The sequence below is a fragment of the Eretmochelys imbricata genome, chromosome 24 (assembly GCF_965152235.1).
Source record: "Eretmochelys imbricata isolate rEreImb1 chromosome 24, rEreImb1.hap1, whole genome shotgun sequence".
Classification (NCBI taxonomy): Eukaryota; Metazoa; Chordata; order Testudines; family Cheloniidae; genus Eretmochelys; species Eretmochelys imbricata.
In genome coordinates, this window is record NC_135595.1 from 17,213,557 (window position 1) to 17,236,113 (window position 22,557).

A 22,557-nucleotide genomic window follows, 5' to 3' on the forward strand; every position below is an offset into this window, starting at 1 on the left:
CCCCCTAGCGCCGCGCTGGGACACTGGGCTCAAAGATCTGACCACCAGGGGACAGCCGCTCTGCCAAGTCCATCGGGACAGGCCCAGGGCCTGGGTGCTGCCTGCAGGCGTGGGGGCAAAGCCCGGTGAAAGACGCACCGATCCCTTCCCCGTCCTGTTTCGGGGGCGGGGCACTCTCCCAGCAGCAGCCGCCGCCGCCGGCCCGCGTGAGATCGCGCAGGTGTGGGGGGGGGGGAGTTCTGAGCCCCAGATCACGCGTGGGTCTGTCCCACCATGTTGCAAGGTTCCACCACCCCCCCCCCCGGCCCGACACCACCAGGCCGTCACAGCGTTGCACTGGGGGGGGGGGCTCCCAACGTCGCCCCCGCCCCGCTTCTGCCACGGATCGTCGCAACCTTCCGTCTCCTCCTTCCTCCCTGGCTGGTTGTCACGTTCGACGGGGGCAATATTCCACCCCCCGCGTTCCTTCCGCCACCCCCCCAGCCCCCGCCCCCGGATCGTCGCAATGTTCTATTCCCGCCACCGCCTAGATTGTCTCAACGTTCCATCGGGGTTCCCGACGTTCCACCCCCCACCTCCGGCGACGGGGACTTCCCGACGTCCCCAGCCCCCCTCCCCCACCGCGTACATTGCCGCCACGTTCCAGCAGGGGGTTCCCAACCGTTCACCCCCCCCCCCGCCCCGGATCCACCCCGGCCGGCGGCAGCGTTCGATCCGGGGCTCCCCGGCCACGTTCCATCCGCTCCCGACCTCGCGCTGGGCCGGCCACGTTCCATCCGGCCCGCCGCAACGTTCTGTCCCCTCCCTCGAGACAGTAGCAACGTTCCATCTGGTGGGGAGAGCGGGGAGGGGGGGTCCCCAAACTTCCTTCCGCCCCCCTCCCCTTCCCCCCTCCCCGCCGGCCGCTCGCAGCGCTCGGCCCGGGGGCTCCCCAAGTTCCCATCCGCTCGCAACGTTCCACCCCTCCCCCCTCGCTCTCCTTCCCTCCCCCCCCCCCGCGATCGTCGCAACGTTCTATCCCCTCCCCCACCCTCCTCCCCGGATTGTTGCAACGTTCCATCCGCTGCTGCCGCCGCCGCCCGCGACGCTTCCCCGGGGCCCAGGCCGCGCTCGATCGGCGGCTCCGCCGGCTCCCCCCTCACGTGTCCCGGGCTCCCAGCTGGGGAAGAAGGGAAGGGAAGGGAGGGGAGGGGGGGAGAGGATCGCTCTCGCTCTCCTCCTCACATGACCCGAGTGTTTGTCCCCGTGATCAGCGCCTCGGCTCCCGTGTCTCCTCCGCGTCCCCTCTGCCTCCATCCGGCGTGAGATTTAAACTCACCCGCCCCCCTTCCTCTCCCTCTTCTCCTTCCCTCCCCCCCCCGCCCCGGCCTGGTGCTGAGGGGCCTCCCCACCCCTCTCCTTCCCCCCTTCCCCTCCCCCCTCCCCCCTCTCCCCCCATGGACATGCTGGATCCCGGCCTGGACACAGCCACCGCCTCCGCTGCTCCCAGGTAAGGGGACGAAGGGAGGAAATTCCCCACCCCTCTTCTGGGGGGGCCAGATTGCTTCCCACCCCCTCGCTGGGCCTGCGGAGGGGCAGGGTGGGGGAGGGGAGGGAGCCAGCCATGATCCTCCTGCAGCGGCGCGGAGAGGGGGAGAACAAAATGGAGGACGAGGCAGAGAGAGAAAGGGGGGAAGGAGGGGAAAGGGGGTGGGGGGCTGGGAGCCCAGTCGGGTGGGGGGGAGAGGAGGAGGGGCCTTGAGTGTCTGTTGGGGAGGGATGGGGGCAGAGTTGGAGGGGGCTGTGACCTGGGGGGAGGGGAAGGGTTGGGACAGGGAGTTGGGGGGTGGGGCTGTGATCTGGGGGGCAGGGAGTGTTTGGGAAGCAAATAGGTGAAGGGGCTGTGACATGGGGGGGGGCAGGGAGTGTGTGCCGAGGGCGGGAGGCAAGGAAGGGGTCCGGTGATCTGTGTGGCTCGCGCCTGGAGTTGCGGGGTGGGGGAGACAGACAAAGGGGGCCACGGGTGAGAGTGAGCTGGTGTCAGGAGTGGGGGGGGGCGTATGGGAGGGAGATAGGGAGGGCTGTGATCTGAGTGGATTTGTGTTGGGGGGGGCAGACACAGGACTGAGGGCTGGGCTGGGGTGAGCTGGTGACAGGACTGAAAGGGGTGCAGACAGAGCCTGGAATCTGGGGCGCTGGGGTGAGATAGGAAGAGGGGAGCACCTGGGGTCTGAGTGAGCTGGTAGGGGAGGAGGGAGCGCAGGGGGTCTGTGAGCTAAGCGAATTGGTGTCATGGGTTGGGGGGGCAGACAGAAGTGGCAGCTAGGGTCTTAGTGGCTCGGTGTCGGGGGCCGGGAGTGTGAGGAATGAAGAAATGGGGTGGGAGGGGGCAGAGGAGAGGACTGGGGAAGTAGGTCAGGGAGGAGGAGGGCTCTTGTTAGCGTTGGGGGGCCAGAGCAGGTGCAAGGGTTCTGTGACCTGTGGGCGGTGGGGATGGGATGCCAGGGGAGCTGAGCAGGGGGAGTTCACCCCACCAAGTAATTAGTTCCCAGGATCCCCCCCCCACGCTCTAGGTGACTTGGGGCGGGGTCAGCACTGTGGCGGGGAGTGGGGCGCCAATGTAGATGAGATGGGTCCATAGATGGTGGAGTGGCCGAAAGAGACTGCAGAAGCCTAAGGGTACTTGATGCCCAGGAGAAAGAGGTGGGGGGTAGAGAGAAGTGAGGGGGGAGGAGGCCGCTGTGCTGGAAGTGGGAGAGGGTGCGGTTAGGGAGCATCTTCTGGTGATCCTCTGTGTCAAGGGGAGTGAGGTGGAAGCTGTTGCGGGGGGTGGGGGGGAGAACGGGGTGGGCTGAGGGGAGGGGGGCGGGAAGGATTCTAGGATCCGCCTGAGTTGGGGGATGTGGGAGGTCGGGGGGGGGGGCAGACGGAGGTCCCCATGGGGAGGAGGGAGTTGGGAGGCTCAATCCGTGTCCTGCATTTGGGGGCAGCCCAGGGACGGGAGGGTGTCGCTGTAAGTGTGCGGGGGGGCGGGGTGCACACTCTGGACCAGCTCAGTGGACTCCGGGGGAGCTGCGGCCCCTTGACCCCAGCTGGGATCAGGCCCCGGTGACTCCGGGGGAGCTCTGACTGACCAGCTAGGGGTCTGGCCCTGTATATGCAGACTGTGAAGAGGTAATTCACACTTTTAGGGGTCTGTGGGGGATGAGACAGGGACTGTGTTGCCTGTGATCTGTGTCCACGTCTGAGACCCCCTCTGGGGATGAAGGGCAGAGCGGCTCCCCCCCCCCCCAGCTGCTCTCCCCTCCTTCCTGGCGGTATAAGACAGCTGACAAAATTCTCCAGCCCTTACTCTTGCTAAGCCTATGGAGGAGGGTATCAGGACGAGCCAGGAATTGACGGGCATCTGGAAGGAAACTTGGGTTAATATTCTCCAGAGCCAGGGACATTACTGGTCCTGTGGGAGTGGGTGCCCCACATTGGCTCTGCTCCCTTGCCTGAGGCTCCACCCCCACTCCACCTCTTCCCACCCTCACTGCTTCCCTGAGAGCCTCCCTCCCTCGCTCTTTTCTGCCCCCTCCTACCTTGGGGGCCATGAGGGGGCAGCGAGGAGCCAGTGGCGGGGGCAGCCCCACTCAACAGCTGGAAGGGGGGCAGGGCCAGAGCTGAACAGCTGATTGGTGGCCTGCTCCAGGGCCCCCAGAGCAGCAGCCCTGTGGGTGCTGAGACCCCCTGTTTTTTCTCCAGGGGTGCTTGAGCCCCTAAGCACTCAAGGAGTCAGCGCCTGTGAAGGGAGCTGGGCTGTAATTCAAAGCGTGGCCCTCGTAATAATCCCTGCCTCTCGTCTAGCGCTTCCCAGCTGTGATCTCAAAGCACTTTGCAAAGGAGGTCGGTGTCCTCCCCATTTCACAGATGGAAAAACCAAGGCCCAGGGAGGTGAATGGAGACGTCCTGGGGCTGGATCGTCTTTTGGTGGAAAGGCGAGGCTGCGGCGCGTCCGTTGTGTCGCCCCAGCGGGCGACTCTGCCCTTGTGATCGCTGGCAAGGCGAGAACTCCGGGCGGGGGCCTGGGCGCTGTTAAAGCCATTGAGTGTCTCGCAAAGGTTTTGGTGCTGCGGAGTCTGGTCGTCCTGGAGAACTTAGGGGAAAAGATTTCACGTTGGGAAGCAAAATGATGTAGAGTTGAATGGTGCTGACCCCCCAGCACGGCACCAGGGGGACTGTGCTGCAGGGGGCGGGTGGGGGGCGCTCCCCACAGACAGTCAGGACTGGCCCCAATGCCCCAGGGTGGCACTAGGGGGCGCTGTGCTGCAGGGGGTGGGATGGGTACTCGTCCCATGGACAGTCAGGACTGGCCCCAATGCCCCAGGGTGGCACTAGGGGGCGCTGTGCTGCAGGGGGTGGGATGGGTACTCGTCCCGTGGATGATCAGGACTGGCCCCAGTGCCCTAGGGTGGCACTAGGGGGCGCTGTGCTGCAGGGTGCGAGATGCTGACACATCTGGCTATTGTCAGAGTAGATGGGTCTCTGCGGCTGGAACTAACTTTGCCCACGGGGACTGAAGTGAATAGGTCCCAGAGCCGCTCCCGGCTACAGCTGGCAACGCTGGATGCTGTGGAGATCTGGGGGGCTCTCCCTGCCATGGCAGCTTTAATGAACCCTGCTAGTGGTCAAGTTCCATGGTTACTGAAGCAGCCAGTCCCTGCCCCAGCTGAGATCAGGGCCCCGTCGTGCCGGGCGCTGCCCAGACCCGGCGAGAGACAGGCCCTGCCCCAGCTGAGATCAGGGCCCCGTCATGCCGGGCGCTGCCCAGACCCGGCGAGAGACAGGCCCTGCCCCAGCTGAGATCAGGGCCCTGTCGTGCCAGGCGCTGCCCAGACCCGGCGAGAGACAGGCCCTGCCCCAGCTGAGATCAGGGCCCTGTCGTGCCAGGCGCTGCCCAGACCCGGCGAGAGACAGGCCCTGCCCCGACTGAGATCGGTTCTGTGGTGCTAGGCATTGCCTCGACATGCAGCAAGAGACAGGCCCTGCCTAGGGAGCTTCTAATCTAAAGAGGGAAGCCTGGTGCATGATGGGAGATGTAGTCCAGTCTATCCTGGAGAATGTGGTTCCTGAACTACAACTCCTGGGAGGCACTGCGGTAGCATTTTCAAATAACCCTGTTTCAGGGTCCCCAACACAGGGACTTTTCGGGGGTGCTGGGCAGCCCCCTCTCTGGGACTTGATCTTCCTTTAGTCCCTAGTATTTGAGCCACTCCCAAATTTATCCTTCCAAGCCTGGAAGGTGGGTTCCCCATTCTGCCGATGGGGGAAACTGAGGCACAGAGGTCCAAGGGAACAAGTGGGAGGTCTGGGAATAGAACCCAAGCACATGGGGTCTTAGCCCAGCACCTTTGCCCCGAAGCCACCCTGAAAGACCACCCAGGGGGTCTGCACTAAGTCACCGGTGGTTGAGAGAGGTGGGTGTGTCTCACTGGACCTGCCAGGACAGCTGGGCTGGAGGAGCAGGCCTGTCTGCCCCGTGGACTCTCCTAAGGGAAAAAGTCTCCAGGGGCAGCCGTAGCCGCGCTTCTTAGCTGTTCCTGGGATGTCCAGGCAGCTCGGAGAGGCCTGTGTGAGCAATCATTACTCCCTCAGGGAAGGGATCTGTTGGCGGGAGGCCATTAGAGGGCGGCTTGTAGTGTCCCCTAGTCCTGTGTGTCTGTGAAATAGCTCCCATTGAGTGTATATGCCAGAATAACTCCTCTGATTTCACCATGGCTTTTCGCCAATTTCAAGGCCGGGCAGGGCCATTTGATCATCTGGTCTGAGCTCCTGGGTAGCCCAGGCCAGGGAATATTGCCCAGGTCCCCCTGCACTGAGCATCATACTCGCCCAACTTCCCCCTGAACTGCATAAGATCAGAATCTGACCCATTTATTAGTAGTATTATTTAAAATCCGTTCTGTATGTATCCCATTCCCCGGTTTCTATCCCCTCTCCCCCCATAGCCAGTCTGTACCAGCTGCAAGTGGATTGGCGTCAGCGCCCTCTAGAGGAGAAAGGCCCCATGTCCCATTCCCTGCCCCACTGAGCCAGCCAGCCCCCCCCCCCAAGCTCTGGGTCCAGATGGGGAGCTAAGGCACCCAAGAGGCCATACGCTGAGCCAGTCTGTTCCTGGATCGGAGCCGGTGCCCAGACATGGCAGGCACGTCCCGTTCGGGGCCCTTTTGCATGCATTTCATAACGGGATACATTTCACAAGGGCATTAATCGGTGTGTAACGTCCACCCCCAACCATCGTCCACTTTGATCCTCTGCAGGGATACAACCGGGGGATCTAAAAGCGTAAACGCCTTCCGAGTGACCGGAACAACCAGATCCAGTGGTGCAGAGGAATTAACTGACTCAAAGTGCTATGCCTGATCTAGCCACTAGGGAGTGACAGTCGCTCCTCCTTTGCCAGGCTTACCAGGGCAAGAAATGTGGTTGTTACTTACTGGGGGGGGGGAACCCAGGGCCACCGAGTCAGGAAAGACCCTCCGAAAACAAAGCTTTAAGTGCAGAGTGCACAAATTGTGGGCCCACACTAGCACCAGGCAGCCACGTCACCGAGCACCCGCCCGTTGCCTTCATCTGATCATGGTGGCCCTGTGTTGGAAAGGGAATGGTCAGTGGGGGTGGCTCCCAGGCACACACGAAACTGACCGGGTGGAAAGGAAATTGACGGATGGTGTGAGTGGCTGTGTGAGTCTCCCTGCAGCCTGAGCTCCGCTCATCCAGGCGGGAGCGTCTCTGGGCAGTTGCATACCATGCTGGCATCCAGATAGGGCATGGACATTATCTCTCCCTGCCAGCAGGAAGGATTAGATTTCAACCCGTTCTAATACCTCCCAGCATGAAACCCTGTTTCGGAAAGCAGCTGTCTGAGCCTTCATCTGCGGGAAAGGAGAGTAAGTCGCCGCATGCATTGTAGCTAGAAGCTTCTGAGAAATAGCTGGGTTGGATTTCAGGATCCTTTGTTTGTGTTTATGGTAGGACCGACAGGCACTGTTGTCAATCACTGCACAGACACGCTGTGAGAGACCATCCCTGCCCCAGCTAACCACTAGACCCCGCTCGCCTCCCAGCCCCGCCCTGCTCTAGCTCACTAGACCCCACTCCCTTCCCAGTGCTGGGGGTAGAACCCAGGAGTCCTGGCTCCCAGCCCTGCCCTGCTCTAACCCACTAGACCCCACTCACCTCCCAGCGCTGGGAATAGAATCCAGGTGTCCTGGTTTCCAGGAGTCCAGTTCTGGGTCCGTCTCATCTCTCCCTCGTTTTCCCCAGTCTCAGCTGGGACAGGAAGTCTGGTAGAGCCAGGAATCAAACCTAGCTCCCACTCTAGTTCCTCAAACACTAGATCATCTTCCTGCTCTCTACCGCTCTTGAGATGGTAGCAAGTGCTGGCAAAAGAGATCAGGCGAAACTGATCCAGCCAGAAATGCAGCTGCTTCTGGGGTGAGGTGCTTCAACAGCGCACAGCAATGCTGCAGAATGTAGGACAGGAGACCAGGGGAATCCTGTAGCAGAGTAAAATTTAAGGATGAGGATGTGGGGGGGAATTAATAGCTCTTTCCAGTAGTCCTTGCATCCTTGGAGAATGAGGGTCTTCTCCAGCAGTGAACTGGGTGCAGGGAAAGAGGTTAAAATATTGTCAGCTGGGTCCTGGGAGGTGTTTGGTTTCTATGAAATCCGGTAGCTTGGTGGCATTGGTTGTTGGGTGTGTGTTACCCCCATGGCAGAATTCTGCCTGGTCTTCTCTGGCTGAGGGGCTGAGATCCATGTTGCATGGCAGACGGTCACAAAGTGAATTACAGCCTCTTCTAGCAAGAGTGGCTACGTGGGGGTTCTCCTCCATCTGGCGTCTTCTTGGAGAGAAGGGAAAGGGGAGTGGGATCTGGTGGGTTAGAGCAGGGGGGCTGGGAGCCAGGACGCCTGGGTTCTCTCTTCAGCTCTGGGAGGGGAGTGGGGTCTAGTGGTTAGAACAGGGGGAGCTGGGAGCCAGGAAGCCTGGGTTCTATCCCCAGCTCTGGGAGTAAAGCACCGGCTGAAGCAGCTCCCGCTGGTGTTGTCTCCTTCTGTCTTCCAGCCACGAGAAAGGACAAGAAGTTGAAGAAGGAGTCGAGCTGCAGGAAGGTGAGGCGAGGCCAGGGAGCCCTGTCGCCGTCCAGGTGCTGCGTTGCTGGGAGCTTGGAGCTCCTGCTTGGGCCATTTAAACCAGCAGGGTGGGACTCGTGCAACCCTGACAGCCTCCCCCTGCTCTAGCCATTAGACCCCACTCCCCTCCCAGAGCTGGGGATAGAACCCAGGAGTCCCAACTCCCAGCCTCCCCCGCCCCGCTTTGACTCCATAGGTCATGCTGCCTCCCCAGAGCCGGGGTGTGAACCCTTCCCCCTCCCTCGGTGGGGTCCTGTGTGAGTGACTGGTCTCTCCTGGCTCCCAGGGGACGTCACGAACGCCGAGGAGCAGACAGCAGTGGCCATTGCTAGTGTCCAGCAAGCAGCCTTCACAGACCACAATATCCAGTACCAGTTCCGCACAGAGAACAATGGAGGACAGGTGAGAGACGCTAGGGGGCGCTGCGCTATAGGGGGCGGGGTGAGGCTCTCCCCTGGCAGGCAGGGCTGGCCTCGGTGCCCCAGCGTGGCGCTAGGGGGCGCTATGCTGCAGGGAGTGGGGCGGGGGCTCTCCCCTGGTGGTCAGGGCTGGTCCCGAAGCCCCAGCCCCAGCACGGCCCCAGCCCCTGTGCCGTCTGTGGATTCTGTTCACATTTCTCTATCCCAAATGATCTTTCCTGTCTCCCTCTCCTCCCAGGTGACATACAGAGTGGTCCAGGTGACAGACAGTCAGCTGGATGGACAGACGGACGCAACGGGAGCCGTCAGCGTGGTCTCGACAGCCGCCTTCGCCGGGGGCCAGCAGGCTGTCGCTCAGGTGGGGGGCGGGCTGCGCCCGGTTTCTAACCAGGGCTTAGTAAAAGGGACTGGGGAATGAGCAATAGCTGGCCCCTCTAGTGCATTCTTCCTCCATAGGTCTCCAAGCACTTTGGAAAGAAGCCCAGTATCACTGGCCCCGTTGGAGAGATTGGGGAAACTGAGGCACGGAACGGTGAAGCAGGGACAGAGATGGAGCTCTGGAGTCCTGAGACTCAGGCCAGTGGCCTCCCCCTTGGGGAAGCTCTGATAGCTCGCGTGGAGTTAATTATAAATCACGCTGCAAGAGTGGGCCGTATTAGGTATATTATGGTAGTGTCCATGGGTCCCAGCTGGGGTCAGAGCCCCGATGTGCCAGGCGCTGCCCAGACGCAGCGAGAGACAAGCCCTGGAGAGCTCAGTCCCCATCTGAAAGATGCAGCAGAGCTGGGAATGGAACCCAGGTGTCCCTGTGTCCCCACCATCCTTTCCCTGTCTCGGGGACCTGGAGGTGCTCTTGGGTTACAGCCCCTCCACCCCAGTGCTTCGCGGTTTATTTTTAGCCTGACGTTGCGGGGGCCTCTTTGTTCTCCGCGAACGTGCACTCGCTCGGATGTGGTCAGGGCCAGGCCGTCTCGTGCAGCTGTGGCTGTTGGCTGCACCTGGCAGCTCGGGGCACAAGCCCCAAGGAGCGAAGCAGGTGCCTTTCTCATGCAGCCGAATGCGGGCTCCACCGTCTGGATTGTCGGCCACTTGGGATAGGGGCCAGCACCTGGCACCGGGGGGGTTCTGGGCCAGCACTGGGGCTGATGATGATCCTGCCCTTCGCCCCTGACTTATCTGCACAGGGCAATGGCAGAGTAGTTCCCCGGGAGGTTGTGGAGTGAAAGCGGTTTGAGTCCAGAACAGTGTTTACACGGGACCCTCTTCTGGACTAGCTTTCAGGGTCTAACCCCTGCTTCTCAGGTCCAGCTGTGCAGATGGCCAGAGGGCAGCCGGCTGGAGCCCCTCCGCTGTGGGTGGGAAGGGAGGGCTAGTCATTGCCTCGCTCCATAGTGTCTCCAGCAGCCTCTCCTCTTGGGCAAACGCCCCCCGGCTCTGTAGCCAGCTTCTCCTTTTTAATCTGCCCTGTGGGGAGCCCAGGCTCTGCCGCTGCACCTAATTGGCATGGGTGGGATGGGGCGCATCCCATCACTAGGCTGTAAAAGGCAGTCTGGCCTGCTGGGTAGAGGGCTAGTTCGTTCCCGGCTTGATCTGCCTGGTAACGGTGGCCAAATCCTGTGGCTCCGTGCCTCAGTTTCCCCATCTGAGCCATGACGATAATGATGCTGGCCGCGTGTAGGAAGCGTTTCCACCCAAAGAGCTCAAGCGCTAGAGAAGAGCTCGAGGGTCCGATGATGCTGGTTATTCGTTCTCTAACCATAAAATGGCCCCAGGATTTTTCTTTTTTCTTTTCTTTTCTTTTATTTTCTGAAAAGCCTTAAAAAGTTGGGTCTTGGCCTATGTAAGCAATGTCGTGTGGGGGTCACACTTACAGGCTGCAGGGCTGTGCCCTGCAGAGCAGCTGCTCTGGGAAGGACCCAGGAGTCCTGGGGCACCAACAGCCCATGAGCTCCCCAGCATTTCTGTGGCTAAGAGGGTGAGCACCCCGCTGGGCTGGAGAAGAGCGAGTGGGAGCTGGTAAGTGGGGTCCCCTCTGGATACAGCATGGGGGACGCCATGACTGGAGACTGCGCCCAGCTCTGGGGGGATGCACGTCAAACAGGACATCAGGAAATCGGGGAGGGCTCAGGGAAGAGCGACGGGGACGATCTGAGGGCTGGAAAACCTGCTGAAGGAGCTCGATCTGTGGAGTTTCTCCAGAGACGGCTCAGAGGGGACTAGATCCCGGTCTATCAGAGTCTCCCTGGGGAGGAGATTTCGGGGAACAGAAGGCTGGCTAGCTCAGCCGGGACAGGCAAAGCGGGAGCTGGCGGATTAATTTAGGCTGGAAATAAGGGGCAGATTTTTAACCGGGAGAGAATTAACCCTTTGACTGTTCCAAGGGACCTGGTGGAATCTTTGTCACCTGGATGTCCTGAAATCTAGATCTTTCTACAAGACCCTTTGCTTCAGTTCTTTGGGCCAGCCCTGACAGCCAGTGGAGAGCTTGTACCCTGCAGGGCAGCGCCCCCTAGCGCCGTGCGGGGGCATTGGGGCCAGCCCTGGCTGCCAGGGGAGAGCCTGCCCCCTGCAGCACAGCACTCCTCCTGGCTTCCCCACATCTCTCCAGCTAGATCTTCCCCGTCCTCTTACTGACCACACTGAGGCAGAAGAGGGTGACTGAACTGTAGATCTGGGCTTCAGGGCAGCGATCTCCAGCTGGTGGTGGGGTCAGGAGGAAATCTCTCAGGGGCAGGTCATTCCATCATTGACCACTAGGGGGTGCCTTTGTCTGAAGCAGCTGGTTCTGGCCAGTGCTGGAGACAGGACACCAGGCTAGATGGGCTCGTTGGTCTGATCAGAGGGTGGGGAAGGATATCAGGCTAGGCCCCGCTCCCCTCCGAGAGCCGGGGATAGAACCCAGGAGTCCTGACTCGCTCCCCTCACCTGTTCTAACAGGTGCCCTCTTCTCCTCTTCCTCAGGCTGTGATCCAGAACCCGTTCAGCAATGGCGGAAGCCCGGCCGCAGACGCAGTCAGCGGGGAGGCCCGCTTCGCGTATTTCCCTGCCTCCACGGTGGGGGATGCCACGGCCGTGTCAGTTCAGACCACAGATCAGTCGCTGGCACAGGCTGGAGGTGAGAGGACTCCACCAGTTTCCCGGGGCTGGAAAGACTTGGGGGGGACAGGAAGGGTGGCTGGGTCTGTTTGCTTCTAAGACTCAGGACTTCTCTACTCTGCAGCTGGGCACATGGCGGGGGGGAGTAAAGACGCCTCGCCGGTGAAGGTTTGGCCGCTCTGGTTCACGGCTGGCGTGGCGTCATCCGCAAAGCAGGCTGGGAGGATGGCGTGGCTGACCTGGAATATCTCAGCCCTGCTTTATTTAAAGGGAAGGTCTAGAAAGGGTTAGCAGAAGTGGGGAAGCATTTTGGGAGACGGAGGGGGGCTCTCTGGAGACCCAGACAGTGTCGGTGCGTCAGTCGCATCCGAGGCAGCCTCCTCCTCCCCCAGCGGCGGGCTCAGGCTCTCGGCAGACTCAGGCAGCATTGCAGCGTCGGTCACACTCAGAGCAGCTCCCCCCCTTCCAGCGACGGGCTCAGGCTTTCGGCAAACTCAGGCAGCGTTGCGGCGTCGGTCACTCTCAGAGCAGCTCCCCCCCCCCTCCCAGCGACGGGCTCAGGCTCTCGGCAGACTCAGGCAGGTGTCAGTTTTGCTCACTCATGCTTTGGAGCTTTCCCCCGGCCCCCGAGGAACAGAAACCCCTTTTACTGAACGCTGAGGTTCTGCAAAGTCACATGAGTCCAGGAGCCCAATCCTGAGCACGTGGCTAGAGCATCTCGCCCTAAATCCTTAATCCTTAATATGAATTGCGCCAGGTATTTGTAGTGGGGGATGGGGCAGAACCGCTTCCAGGCTGTATTCCCAGGTCCGCAAAGAACCACCCCAAAACAGGCTCACGCCCCAATGGCTTCCTCTTCCCCTTTAAATCCTCCTCAGCCTGACCCAGATCTAGTGAATCTCCAGGATTGAAATTTGGGCACGAGTGGCTGTTCCTGATTGATTATTTCCCCCCCCCTTGTTTAAATGACCAGCATCCCAGCAGAATAGCATCATCATCAGGCTGTTAATTGCCCCCTCGTTACAGCCGTTTCTGGGGTCTGATAACGAGACCCCGAGGCATCTAACCTGGCTGCAGCACCAACCTTCCCCTTCTGTAACCTGGAGGGCAGCTCAAGCCGAGCAGTTCAGATCGAACATAGGCAGAGTCGTTCAGAATGGAACCCAGGAGTCCTGGCTCCCAGACCCCCCCGAGTCTAACCCACCAGACCCCACTCCCCTCCCGGCGTTGCGGATAGAACTCAGGGGTCCTCATTTCCAGGAGCCCAGTTCTGAGTCTCTCACCTCTTCCTCTGTCTCCCCCGACAGGCCAGTTCTACGTGATGATGACCCCCCAAGACGTGTTGCAGACAGGGACGCAACGCACCATCGCTCCTCGCACCCACCCGTACTCCCCGTATGTAGCCTGTGAAGTTGGGGTGCGGGGTGGCCCCAAAAATCTCCCATCTGCCTGCAACTTGCCCAGCTTCAGCTATGTGGGGCTGGGATCTGCTTGCTGGGGGAGGGATAGTGGATCGCTGGGGGATCGAACAGCTCCTCTCTCGGCCCTTGGGATCCTGCCCAGCTTCCCCCCCTCCCCCAGCTCCTGCTCTAACCACCTCTCCCCAGCCTCCGGGGTTTCCTGGCTCCTCGCTGGGTGCGGCCCTGTACCAGCACCCGCTGCCTAGATGTGCCCAGCAGATCCTTCCCCTCTCCACCAGCTACGCCGAGCAGCACCTCGCCAGGAGCCAGCCAGCCACAGGCAAACCCACCTGGGCCTGGCATCACCCATACAGGGCGTCCGCCTTGCAGGGGATTAGAAACCCCTGCAGAGGAGCCAGCCTGTGACCAGGGGGGTTAGGTCCCAGGACCGAGTGTGCGACTGGGGGTGGGCTCTCAGGAAGGGGGGCTTGGAAAGGAGTTTAGACACTGAGAGAGAGACCGCTGCCCCCTGCTGGATGGAACTGGACTGTGTGTGTGTGCCTCCTGCCCCCTTCTGGATCTGGATCTGCACGCCCTGAGTGAGTGTGAGGAGGGAGAGCGAAAGGTCGGTAGCTCAGGATGGCCTGGACTCCGCATGGGGGTTCAGTGTCAGTTCAGATATTTTTTTTGCCCCTCTTGTAACTCCCTCCTCTCTCTTTGTGCCACCCTAGGAAGATGGATGGGACGCGGACGCCCCGTGATGAGAGGCGGCGAGCCCAGCACAATGAAGGTGGGTGGCGGGCTGAGATCCCGCTGGTCTTGTGCCCCGTGGCCCCGTTTCACCCCACTGATCCTGTGGCTTCCCCGTCCCAAACACGGCCCTTTGTGCTCTTGAGATCCTTGATAGGCAGATTGTATCTGGCTGGGCTCCCCCCCGAAGCTACCCACCCCCTCAGCCAAGTGTGCGAAATGTCTTTTCTCTTTTAGTATAATCTCCTGGCCGTCCACAGGGCCCTGAGATCTCTGGCCAACTGCTTTTAATACCCCAGTGCAGCCTGTCCCGGGCAGCACACCTGGGTTTGGGAATCTCCATCCATCCTGGAAGTGCAAATGATGAGAGGGAACGTGTGTGCGGATGGAGAAGAAAACAAGGGGGAAATTCTCTCTGCGCAGATCATCTCCGGGCTGGGATATCGGGGTTCTGAAAGGCTCTTAGAGGGGTGCGCTCAACCTGTATCTAACAGGGGGATCCAAGTCTGAACAGTCACGACTGGGGCCAGCAGAATGTTTTCTATTGGAATGGGATTTTGATGGAAAATCGGGTTTTCGGCACAACAGAACTTACAGCGCAAATTTTCTTCCTGTGGAAAATTTTGATTTTTTTTCCCCCACAAATTGCTGAGAGTCTGAAAATTGCCATGGTTTGGCTGAAATATTGAATGTCTAGATTCTGAAATGTAGAGCTGGTCTGAAAACCGACTTTCCATCCAGCAAAATGTGTTGAGACATTAACATATTCATCCCCTGTCTGGCCAGAAAGCCAAACCATTCATGGTTTTTGCCATACAAATATTTAAACTGCCATTTGGGGGTCAGTATGGACCGTTTTCTGTTTTAAACATTTTTTAATATAAAAAAATTCAAAAGGAGCCATTTAAACTCTTCCATTGGAAAGATTTTTGTTTTCTAAAATTTTTTAAACAAAATTTTGTCCGAATCAGTACGATTTCACAAAACGTTTTGGGTTTGTTCAGAAAGGAAGTATCCGGTTGTCTTTTTATCTACCAGTTGTACTAAAATTCCACCACATGGCCTCATGCCTGCTGGCCTCTAAATTGAGCTCTTTGGTCAAACTACATCTCCCATGATGCACTGTGGTGCCTCATGCATTTTTCTCACAGAGTTGATCTCTCTGGTAATACTACATCTCCCATGATGCACCGCGGCCACGCAACTGCCATGATACGTCTTCTGACCAAGAGGGCAGACCGTGGTGCATCATGGGAGATGTCGTTCAGCCAGGGAGATGGGTCTGTGGGGTGGTTTGGAGCAGGATGCACCCGGACTACAACTCCCAGAAGGCCCTAAGCAGCTTTTCAGAATTTTGGCCAAAAACTCAATTTTTATTTTTTCATTTTCATCAGCATTTTCGGCCCCCCCCCCCCCCTCCCGTTTTCCGATCAGCTCCAGTCCTGCTGCAACCTGCCCTGTGGCTGGGCCGAGGCGCCAGGTGGGGGCGCTGTGCGTTAACCATCTGTGTTTCTCTTCACCCCCCACCTGCAGTGGAGAGGAGGAGGCGGGACAAAATTAACAACTGGATTGTCCAGCTATCGAAAATCATTCCAGACTGCAACACTGACAACAGCAAGACGGGCGCGGTGAGGGGCAGGGGCTGGGCCGGGCCGGGAGGGGAGCATGGGGGGGGATGATATTTGAGGGAGGGGGCAGCGGAGACTGGAGCGGGGAGCTCCCTGCGTTGTGGGAGGGGCATATACTGACACACACCTACCGGGAACAGACTTCATGGGGCAGCTCCCGCCAGGCCATGAGGAAGCGAGGAGGTGATATTTTGAGTCTGCTTACTGGTTTGTTTATTGTAGGGGGGACTCGGAACCCCTGGGGGTTTCCACGCCCTGGCTTGGTGGTGGGGTGGGGAGGCTTGGTGGGTGCTCGGGTTATTGTAGGGTCTCGGGGTCAGGGCTCTGTGCGTGGTTTGTTATTGTAGGGTCTCCTGAAGGTGCTGGGTCTCCAAAAACACTGGGTTGGTTGTTGTGTAGGATGACTGGCAAAAGGCTAATGTAGTTCCCATCTTTAAAAAAGGGAAGAAGGAGGATCCAGGGAACTACAGGCCAGTCAGCCTCACCTCAGTCCCTGGAAAAATCATGGAGCAGGTCCTCAAGGAATCCATTTTGAAGCACTTAGAGGAGAGGAAAGTGATCAGGAACAGTCAGCATGGATTCACCAAGGGCAAGTCATGCCTGACTAATCTAATTGCCTTCTATGAGGAGATGACTGGCTCTGTGGATGAAGGGAAAGCAGTGGACGTGTTATTCCTTGAGTTTAGCCAAGCTTTTGGCACTGTTTCCCACAGTATTCTTGTCAGCAAGTTAAAGAAGTATGGGCTGGATGAATGAACTACAAGGTGGATAGAAAGCTGGCTAGATTGTCGGGCTCAACGGGCAGTGATCATAGAATATCAGGTTGGAAGGGACCCCAGAAGGTCATCTAGTCCAACCCCCTGCTCGAAGCAGGACCAATTCCCAGTTAAATCATCCCAGCCAGGGCTTTGTCAAGCCTGACCTTAAAAACCTCTAAGGAAGGAGATTCTACCACCTCCCTAGGTAACGCATTCCAGTGTTTCAGCACCCTCATAGTGAAAAGTTTTTCCTAATATCCAATCTAAACCTCCCCCCCTGCAACTTGAGACCATTACTCCTCGTTCTGTCATCTGCTACCACTGAGAACAGTCTAGAGCCATCCTCTTTGGAACCCCCTTTCAGGTAGTTGAAAGCAGCTATCAAATCAATGGCTCCATGTCTAGTTGGCAGCTGGGATCAAGTGGAGTACCCCAAGGGTCGGTCCTGGGGCCGGGTTTGTTCAACATCTTCATGGATGATCTGGAGGATGGTGTGGATTGCACCCTCAGCAGACTTACAGATGACACTAAACTGGGAGGAGAGGTAGATACGCTGGAGGGGAGGGATAGGATACAGAGGGACCTAGACAAATTGGAGGATTGGGCCAAAAGAAATCTGATGAGGTTCAACAAGGACAAGTGCAGAGTCCTGCACTTAGGACGGAAGAATCCCATGCACCGCTACAGACTAGGGACCGAATGGCTCGGCAGCAGTTCTGCAGAAAAGGACCTGGGGATTGCAGTGGATGAGAAGCTGGCTATGAGTCAGCAGGGTGCCCTTGTTGCCAAGAAGGCTGACAGGATCTTGGGCTGCATTAGTAGGAGCGTGGCCAGCAGATTGAGGGAAGTGATTATTCCCCTCTATTCAGCACTGGTGAGGCCACATCTGGAGGATTGCGTCCAGTTTTGGGGCCCCCACTACAGAAAGGATGTAGACAAATTGGAGAGACTACAGCGGAGAGCAATGAAAATGATTAGGGGGCTGGGGCAGGGGATTTACGAGGAGAGGCTGAGGGAACTGGGCTTGTTTAGTCTGCAGAAGAGAAGAGTGAGGGGGGATTTGATAGTAGCCTTTAACCACCTGAAGGGGGGGTCCACAGAGGATGGAGCTCGGCTGTTCTCAGTGGTGGCAGACGACCGAACGAGGAGGAATGGTCTCAAGTTGCAGTGGGGGAGGTCTAGGTTGGATATTAGGAACCACTGTTTCACAAGGAGGGTGGTGAAGCACTGGACTGGGTTCCCTAGGGAGGTGGTGGAATCTCCTTCCTTAGAGGTTTTTAAGGCCCGGCTTGACAAAGCCCTGGCTGGGATGATTAATTGGGGACTGGTCCTGCTTTGAGCAGGGGGTTGGACTAGATACCGCCTGAGGTCCCTTCCGACCCTATGATTCTGTGTCTCTTGGAGGATGCCACACTCACTGTGGTGGCATGGGGCCAAGGCTGTGCACTGATTTTGTTTTTGTAGGGTCTCCCAGGAGTGCGGAGGGCGGGAGGAAGGATTACAGCCTGCCCCTTCCCAGCTGTACTGGTGCCCGGGTGGAGATCCTGGGAAAACTCCCTGCGGACAGTATCAGCAATCCGCTCAGCAAATCCATCTCCCTGCCAAGGGGTCCTGGGGCATGTGAGAGACCCAACAATAACAAACCCGTGCATTTGGCGCCCACTGCTTCCAAGAGGCCCTACAATAACAAGTGGAAACGGAGTGATCACCAGGAGACCCTTCAATAACATACTTGCCCAGCGCTCCCACAAGACCTTATAGTGAGACACTGGGGCCTGACAGGACCCTACAATAACAAACCCAGGAATCGCAGAGCCCCGAGTCCCCTGGCCAGACCCTGCTGATGTGTTTTGAAGGCAGGAGGCAGTAGAGGGGGGAGAAAGCAGATAAAAACCCCCGTGTGCATCATTCCTGGAGACCCCCAGAGCTCTCTGGCTTTGTTGCTGCTCTTGGCCAGGGGATGGCGGGTCCCCTTTGGCAGGGAGGCTGATGTGTACTGGGGGGAGATCGGTGAGGAGGCTGTTGGGTGGGGAGGGACATTTGGTGGGAGGGAGTTCATGGTGGTGGTGAGGTCCTGGGGATCTTGTGGTCGCGGGGGCGGGGAGAGGCAGGGGGCGCAGTGGAGACGTGGAGACAAAGATGTGGAGGGTGATTGGAGGTGAGGGGGAGGTTCCAGGGGGGGCACAACTGGGGGCGTTCCAGGGAGGTGGATTTGGTGGAGGGGGATTCGGTGGAAGGGGTCCTGGGGGGCGAGTGGGAGGGGGGAATTCAGTGGGGAAGTGTTCTGAGGTTGTGGGGGGGAATTCAGGGGGGCAGGACTGGAGAGATTATGGGGGCGATTGGGCGTGTGTGTCGGGGGGGGTGTTGTTGGAGGGTGCTCCGGGGTCCTCGTGGGATTTCCTGGGGCAGGTGGTGGGTTTTGGGGGTCAGCTGAGGGATTGGGCGGGGGGCCCGACTGGGGTGGTGAGTTGGGGGTTCGGTGACCGGGGCGGGGGGTTCCAGTGCATTTTGTGCTGAAGGCTTCCCCGTCCGTCCGTCCGTGCAGAGCAAAGGGGGCATCCTGTCCAAGGCCTGCGACTACATCCGGGAGCTGCGCCAGACCAACCAGCGCATGCAGGAGACCTTCAAGGAGGCCGAGCGGCTGCAGATGGACAACGAGCTGCTACGGCAACAGGTAGCCGTGGCGATGCCCCCCCCCTCCCCTGTCTGTCTGTCCATCCCCTTATATTCCCCCCCCATCCGTTCCCCCCACGTCTACCTTTCCATGCCAAAGCGTCCCAACGTGCTGTTAACACAGCGATTGTGCGGCTGCTTCTGGAGTGGGGAACAGCCGCACGTAACGCCGCACAGGCTGGATCGCCTGGTGCCGAGATGCAGCCACCTCTGGGGTGAGGCAGCTGGGGAACAGCCGCACATCGCACCACATAGCAGTTTGGGCCACGGTCAGGGAGAATGTCGAACCCAATTGAAGCTGGAGCAGAAAGTTTTCGAGTCGGTGTGATGGGAGTTTGACCAGGAAACCAGCATTCACATCTCTGATGCTGAGGAGAAGTCCCGGGATGTTTAATGCATTGACGCCGGCCCTGACCGCCAGGGGAGAGCCCCCACCCCGCCCCCTAGCACTGCATTGGGGCAGCCCGGCCTGCCAGTGGAGAGCGCCCCCTGCTGAGCCCTGCCCAGCTCCGAGGTCTCACTCGTTCATTTCTGTCACGGCATCCCTGGGCGATGCTCTGGAACGGCTCCCTACGAAGCCAGGCAGGACTCTGGGGAAGTCTCCTCTCGGGGAGCAGCCTGTCTGCAGGACACACAGCTCTCCCGGCTCCACCTTCCTGGGTCTGACCTCGGAGCATTCAGCATCCTCTGCCCCTCCGTGCGCTTCCCACAGCGAGTCCGCTCAGGCAGGGCTCCTGGGGAAACCAGAGGGTCTTGCCCCCCAACTCTGCAGTCAGACGTGACTCTCAGCCAGCCAGGAAAACAGAAGGTTTATTAGACGACAGGAACATGGTCTAAAACAGAGCTTGTAGGTGCAGAGAACGGGACCCCTCAGCTGGGTCCATTTTGGGGGGCAGTGAGCCAGACAACCACGTCTGCCCTTCACTCCATGTCCCCAGCCAGCCCCAAACTGAAACTCCCCCCAGCCCCTCCTCCCCTGGGCTTTGTCCCTTTCCAGGCCAGGAGGTCACCGGATTCCTTTGTTCTCCAACCCTTTAGCTCTCACCTGGCAGGGGGGAAGGGCCCAGGCCATGAGATGCCAGGAAACAGGGTGTCGGCCATTCTCTGTGTCCAGACCCCTGCACACACCTGCCCTCTAGGGCTCTGCAATGACCATACACCCTTACCCCACCCCCTAGATACTTAAGAACTGCACAGGGGAAACTGAGCCACCCCGATAATATTCAGAGGAAACATTAAGAACAGTCCCACTTCGTCACAGTTTCCCTCTCTCTCTCCTGCCCAGATCGAGGAGCTGAAGAACGAGAACGCCCTCCTCCGAGCGCAGCTTCAGCAGCACGGCATCGAAACCGTGGGCGACACCCCGGGGCAGTAACCGCTTCTTCCCCACCACCACGTCGCCCTCCTCCTCCTCGGCACCGGATCTCCGCCCTTCCTCCGCCTCCTTCCCTCCCTTCTGCCCTCTGTCTGGTGCAAAGAGAGCTCCCCGTGTTCACTCGCGCGGCCAAACTCGACGCGGGGGGGGGGGGGGGGGCGCTGAGGTGGCAGCCGCACGGCTGGCCCCCGCTTTGCCGTGCCCCCCTCCTCTGAGCCCCACCGTCCCCCTCCCCCCCACGTAGGAAATATTAAGATTAAAGCAAACAAACTGCGTTTTTTATAGTAGGTTTTTAACACAGGATAGCAGCCCTGGGACGTCCATTTCCCTCCCCCAGCCCAGCCATGGGTTCAAATCCTCCCCCTTCCGGCTTAAAGTTGTCCCGTCACAGTGGCCCTTCCCCGTCCGATCCTTCCGTTCAAGCCGCGGTGTGTGTCTCGCTCAGCGAGGAGGCTGTCTCCATGTGGCTCCAGCTGCCTCTTTCTTTCTCAAGGCAGGTAGCTACATGGCCAAAGTCAGCCCTGGGGGTGGGGTTCTGTGGCTGCCTCCCCCCGCCTCCCGTTTTGGACACCCGGGGGGGTTATTTTTCCTCTGCAGGCAGCGAACCTCTGAAAAATCACACCCCTTTGAAAATGTAGCAACTCAGGGGGGCAGGAATGGGGCCATCCCAAATCACTAGCCCAGTTCAGCAAGTTCTAGCCAGCTGGCGTGGCTCCCATTGGCTCGAATCCACTCGTGACTCTCCAGCTGAGCAATTCAGTTAAAACCCTCGCGGCCACCAGACCTTCCAAAGGTGGCTAGCAATTTTGTAGCTCTTATTTTATTTTATTTTCCCCCTGCCTGTCAAATCGCAGTTACCGTTTCTGAGAGGTCTGACTTCCGGGGCAGGGGGGCTTTCCGAAAACCCCCTCACGGCATCTCATGTCGGGCAGCCGGGAAAAAGTAGAGACCACGCAGCATTGCTAGCCCGTTCTCTTCCTAAACCTGTGGCTGTCCCATGTGTCCACTTGTCTGGTCTGTTCCTCAGCCCTCTTTCTCTTGTAATTATGTTTTGAACAGAGGGAAGTCGGAGTGAAAACGCTAACAGCGTCCCTCTTTTATTTTATTTTAATTTTTTTTTGTAATTAATCTGTATTTTATTTTTTAGTTCCAAATGCGTTTGTATAGAGGTACGTCGCCTGTATCATAACTTGAACCCAGAAAGTTTAATATTTACCACGATCGACTAAATGCTTGTTTTCTGTGGAGGGGTTTTGGCAGATATATACCAATACATAATTTTTTTTAAAAAAATTATAAATTCAGCGGTCGATCGCACAATCTTTGGCTTGGAATCAGGAGATCTCTTCAATCCCCTTCTCTCGCGATCTTCAATTTGGCTTTATTTCTCTTCTCGAAGCACGAGATTTTTTTTCTTTTTTTTTTTTTTTTGGCTTTTTGGGTTGGTTGATTGTTTTTAAATAAGCATGGCTCTAAAAAATCCGAAAATTCGCAAAACCCACCAAAAAAAAATTTATAATAGCGAGCTTTTAGCTTTGGGGTTTTTTTTATATACCGGCAAAACAAAACAAAAAAAACAAAAAAAAAAAGAGAGAGAAGCAAGGCTTTCAGATGGAATTGGAAATATTGTGTATCCTTTTTGTCCTGGTCCCTGCGGAACGTAAGAATGAATGAATCAAGGAAAGAAAAAAAGGCAAATCAGATTTAAGGAAAAGAAAAGGAAGGGGAAAAAAAACGTGGATTGAGTTGAATTGCAGCGTTTGAATGTTGGAAAGTAGGAAATTAATTCTGTTTATATATAAAAGAGGAAAAAACTGCACAGACATAATATTGTATCAGGTCATTTCCTTGTGGTTTTACGGTGTGGGGAGGGGAAGGGATGGGGGTTGAGTGGGGTGACCCCAGATCTGAGCGGGGTGGGGGGCAGATGCGCAGAAGGATGGTGGTGTCTGGCTGGGGGGGGGTCTGCAGAGCGATGGGGTATCGCTGGAGGGGTGGAGTTATATGGAGGGGGGGACAGTGCACGGGCAGGTGGAAAGATGGAGGGGTTGGGGTGCGCACCCCCAGCTGGAGAAAATGGCTCTCGGATCTGGGTGCGCACCAGTGTCCCCTCCTGGGAGGACTCGGACTTGCCTCTGTTGAGGGTTGTCGGGCTTTGTGTGTTGCCGCTGGCTGAGAGGCATGGAAAGGCTCAGGGCGTGAATGTGGGGTGTGTGTGTGAAGGGGGACAGACTGCCGCCCCCTGCTGGTGGGTGTGAGACTTGCACTGGGTCTGTCCCACTGCCGCCCCCCCCCGCCCCC

At 58.2% G+C, this 22,557-nt stretch overlaps 1 protein-coding gene across 1 annotated transcript; it reads left to right on the forward strand.

Moving 5' to 3' along the window:
- Positions 1-1,397: 1,397 nt before the first annotated feature.
- On the forward strand, positions 1,398-22,084 carry USF2 (upstream transcription factor 2, c-fos interacting). The gene is made up of 10 exons (XM_077841100.1): positions 1,398-1,489; positions 8,090-8,136; positions 8,444-8,559; positions 8,815-8,934; positions 11,538-11,691; positions 12,980-13,067; positions 13,804-13,862; positions 15,356-15,450; positions 18,754-18,882; positions 20,167-22,084. The coding sequence occupies exons 1-10, from the start codon at positions 1,437-1,439 to the stop codon at positions 20,254-20,256; spliced, it is 951 nt and encodes a 316-aa protein (XP_077697226.1). The 5' UTR covers positions 1,398-1,436; the 3' UTR covers positions 20,257-22,084.
- Positions 22,085-22,557: the final 473 nt, after the last annotated feature.